Source organism: Acyrthosiphon pisum, chromosome A2 (genome assembly GCF_005508785.2).
Source record: "Acyrthosiphon pisum isolate AL4f chromosome A2, pea_aphid_22Mar2018_4r6ur, whole genome shotgun sequence".
In the NCBI taxonomy this organism is placed as follows: Eukaryota; Metazoa; Arthropoda; class Insecta; order Hemiptera; family Aphididae; genus Acyrthosiphon; species Acyrthosiphon pisum.
In genome coordinates, this window is record NC_042495.1 from 88603635 (window position 1) to 88607774 (window position 4140).

At 38.8% G+C, this 4140-nt stretch overlaps 1 protein-coding gene across 1 annotated transcript; it reads right to left on the reverse strand.

Moving 5' to 3' along the window:
• Positions 1–287: 287 nt before the first annotated feature.
• On the reverse strand, positions 288–2011 carry LOC103307969 (protein atonal-like). Its single transcript, XM_008180524.3, has one exon. It carries the CDS (start codon positions 1927–1929, stop codon positions 1363–1365), a length of 567 nt encoding a protein of 188 aa, XP_008178746.1. The 5' UTR covers positions 1930–2011; the 3' UTR covers positions 288–1362.
• Positions 2012–4140: the final 2129 nt, after the last annotated feature.

The window sequence follows — 4140 nt, forward strand, 5'->3', positions numbered from 1 at the left end:
AGCAATAAAAAAAAATCACATCAATTAACGCTTATTTATGTAATAACTTATAATATTTTTGGGGAAAATAAAATATAAAAAAACGGCGACGAAAAAAATCGCCGCTTTTCATCTGCTATAATACAAATATAATAATAATATTATGTATTTCCTCGATACTAATTTTTACATCTTAGTCTTGTTTTTTTATCGTAAAAAAATTAATCAAAATCATCGTGTTATAATTTCAAGTTATTACAATATAGAACGTCATAGTATTTGTTTTTACTTATTTTCAAAGTTGAAATTATATAAATTTTCAGAAAACGATCATTGATAAAACAGGAAAACGCAATATATTATTATTGAGCTCGTTCAATAACGCACAGCTTATTAGTTTTCAAAGAATTTATGGTCCGAACGAATGGAGAAAAATTCACGGATTTAATATTATATAATATTGAAGTAGGTATAAAATACCCGGCAAGTTTTGCTGTCCGAACTATGTTAACGCTCACAAACTGTTATAATATTATTGACTATATATTTATATTTTATATTTTTCACATCGATATCAGCTGCTGTCGACAAAGTAACACACTCCCGCTTTTCACAAGGCCGATATGAAATATAAAAATATATAAAATCGAGTGTGATCTTTTTTTTTTTTGCAAAAATATATGAAATAGTGTCGCGAAAACTCAAAATTCTACCGGAAAACTGTACAACAGGTGTGCGATTACGTCTACGCGCATAAAAAGTATTTTATTGAATCAGAGTGACATTCTTCAGACGGGTCGGCGAAGGGTTCGAAGAAGACGTGCATACTTTTTGTGTTTTTTTATTTTAAATAAAAGTTAATAATATAACGAGAACGAGTGGAGTGGTCTTACGAAACGAATCGGCGGCTAAGACCGTATTACGTCGTATTAACCTGCGAGGTAGGCTGCACAACGTTATAACATACATCAATATTGAAAATTCACACGAAGTCACACGTTTTAGTCTTAAAACGATTCAAAAGAGTTGTAAAAAAAAATGAAAAATAAATATTTACAATAAAATATCGCGGGGTGTTGTGCACGCGAAAATATTCGATTTAAGACTTCAAAAACGAGTTTAACAGAGTATAATATTATGTGGGTTGCCGTTAAATTATGTTATAATAATATATTTTAGTTACAAGTTTGGGAAAACTCGACGGTAGTGACCCACATAGGCGCGATTCGGGTGGCTTGTGAGTTATTATAGCACCCCCAGTTAGCACCCTCATAATATGTATGCCATTTTTGGACTAACCGGGAAAAGTTAAGGGGCTCCCGGATTTGTTCATTGAATTCGCACCACCCGCAACGTACCGTCGTTATATACCGTCGTCGTCCACTATAACTGCCGTCGCTGCGGCCACAGCATTGGGACGCTGAAATTGGAGCAACACGTTCGTGTGGCCGCCGCCGTGGACGAGGAGTTCACCGTGGCCGGACGGCTGCCGTCGGCCACCGAGGGCGTCATGCCGAGCTGTTCGTGCAGGGCCACGATGTATGTCTGTGCCATCTGGAGCGTTTCGTATTTGGATAGCTTGCGCTCGTCGTCGGCGGCCGGCACGACGCCCCGGAGCCGGTCGAACGCTTCGTTCAAGCCATTCATGCGGCGTCTCTCGCGCGCGTTCGCCGCCAACCGCCGGCGCTTCCTGCTACCCGCCGAGTCGACCTTTGAACCGCTGCCGCCGCCAAAATTCTTATCGCTACTGCCACCACCGAAACTGTTATCGCTACCGCCACTCGCCGACGCCGCCGTCAACCGACGATCAGTCGTCGACTGTTCATCCGTGGTGGCGGCGGCGTAACCGTAACCACTGTCGTCGTACCACTGAAGGCTCGCGAAAGGGTCGTCGAACGCGTCGCAATAATGTTGTGACTGATACACCACGTCCGGGGTTGTCCTCAACATGACGTTAGGTTAAATCACACCGTTTTTATACACACTGTTAACAACAACAACAACAACGATAATGACGACGAGGATATCGCGATGCGCACACTGCGACCTACTCGAACAGTATACCCGAAAACCGGTGCGCGGTCTCAGTTATATACAGGTAACCGTGCGGTAATCGACAGCCCTGACGCGGGGGGCGGATCCCGCGACTGCCCGATAGGAGCAACCGGATCGCACGACTACTATGATTATATTGCTATATTATTATATAGGTACAATAACAACAATAATAACATACACAGCGATTATTCTCATCCCCCCCCCTCCCCCGTCGTTAATTTATTAATGAATTCGTTCGCATTCTGATTTTTAGAATATTTAATAATAAAGAGTGTTCGCTGTAGCGATTCAAACTTCAGCTGTTTTTAAAATGAAAATATCGTCTCTTTTTTACTCTAAATTGTTTAGTGGATAATTCATTTGACAATATTGTTACGTTTATTATTTTTATAATTCAAAAAGTAATTTTTCAGTTATTAAAACATGTTTAATCGAAAGTCTTTATTATAGCCCTTAAAATAATGGTTATAAAAAAATATAAAATTTACCTGAGCCAGTTCTTGTACTTATTATAATATTGTACTCGGATCACTTTTATAATTTATAAATACTGATAGACTAAATTATCCATTAAATCGAGGGGAAAATGTCTGAGGGGGAGTGAACCCCTACACAACCCTCCCCAGCGGTCGCCCAATGCACTAAATAATTTACAGTAGAAAAGGGAGGTTATCATTTGAAATACAGTAAATAACTTCACAGAACGCGTCTTCTTTTAAGTACCTAATACAAAAAAATCTCGAGGGTTTGAAAGTATGTTCGTATTATTATAGCTTAAGGTAGGTATTTAAAAATAGCAAAAATCAAATAGGTATAGGAATAAGTGCATTGCTGAAGTGTCGAATCGCCCTGTATAATAATAATTACACGAGTGCGCGCACGTGGCCGATCACCACAGTCGTCTCTCCTTTCTGCGAGGAATGATGGTCAGAGGGTATTTCTGCGGTAGTGGGGGGGAGGTTGCCGATTTTGGTGGAGGAAGTGGCGGCGGCGCCCAGCGTTCTCTCGACGTATTCTCGTCTACCTGTATATTATTATGATATTTATCAATCCGAATGTATACGCCCGACACTGCCCCCCGATATACATAATAACAATTATATATATTTTTATTATACGCCCACGTGAGTGTGAGATAAACAATAAATCGTTTAGTTTCGATGCTCTTCGCGGCCCGACCGATTTGCGTCTTCTTTATTACACTGGAATCTCACAACGACTTACCTACCTAAGTAAAATACCCCTACCTCGTTTCGTATTTCCCCCCCCCCCCATCTCTTATACAGTCTTCTTTGTAAATATCGGGTATTTCATGTTCACGGACCATCATAAAGTATATTATTAAACTGCAGTTTTTATATTGGCGCGTAATATATATTATATTATATTTTATTAACTAACGCCAGTCCGGCAATTATTGCAAAGTTGGGTAAATTACTGTAATGTACATAATTATAAAGAGAATGGCATAGGCGCAAATAGCGTTTGAGATTTGGGGGGGCTAATAGGGCTAATAGGGCCTTACTTTGATAATATTGAATAAGCTTAAAACAAAATGTAGGAAATGTTTGGGAGGGCTAAGGGCATTTTTGGGGGGCTTAGCCCCTAAAGCCCCCCCCCCTATTTGCGCCTATGATGAATGGATGTACTGTGTGTGTGTGGCGTACACACGAAAGGTTATAGTGTTTTCAAACCCTCCCACCTGGTAATTTTTCACTACACCTATATATGGCTATAATATTTAAAATGTGCATACCTACATCTATCATGTATGTATTATAGATGTATACAAATTTTAAAAATATTTTGATATAATATCATAATAATATATTTATATGCATGCAATTTAATGCATATATGTTTTTTATATAACCCCTCCCATTGAAAATATCTGTGTACGCCACTGAGTGTGTGTGAACAACAGTACAGTGAGTCAGATTAGAAATAATAAAAAGAAAAAAACATTAAAAAAGAGAATTTTACACATAAATTACAAGCTATAATGCGAATGTGGCGAATAGACTGAGGTAGAGTAATGGTGTAAATATTATATTATGCTATGTGAAATAACAAAGTTAAAGCTTGTTGCGGAAACGTAGCATT

Excerpts from the sequence above, each read along its gene's own strand:
- LOC103307969 (XM_008180524.3), bottom strand. The coding sequence starts at position 1,929 with ATGTTGAGGACAACCCCGGACGTGGTGTATCAGTCACAACATTATTGC.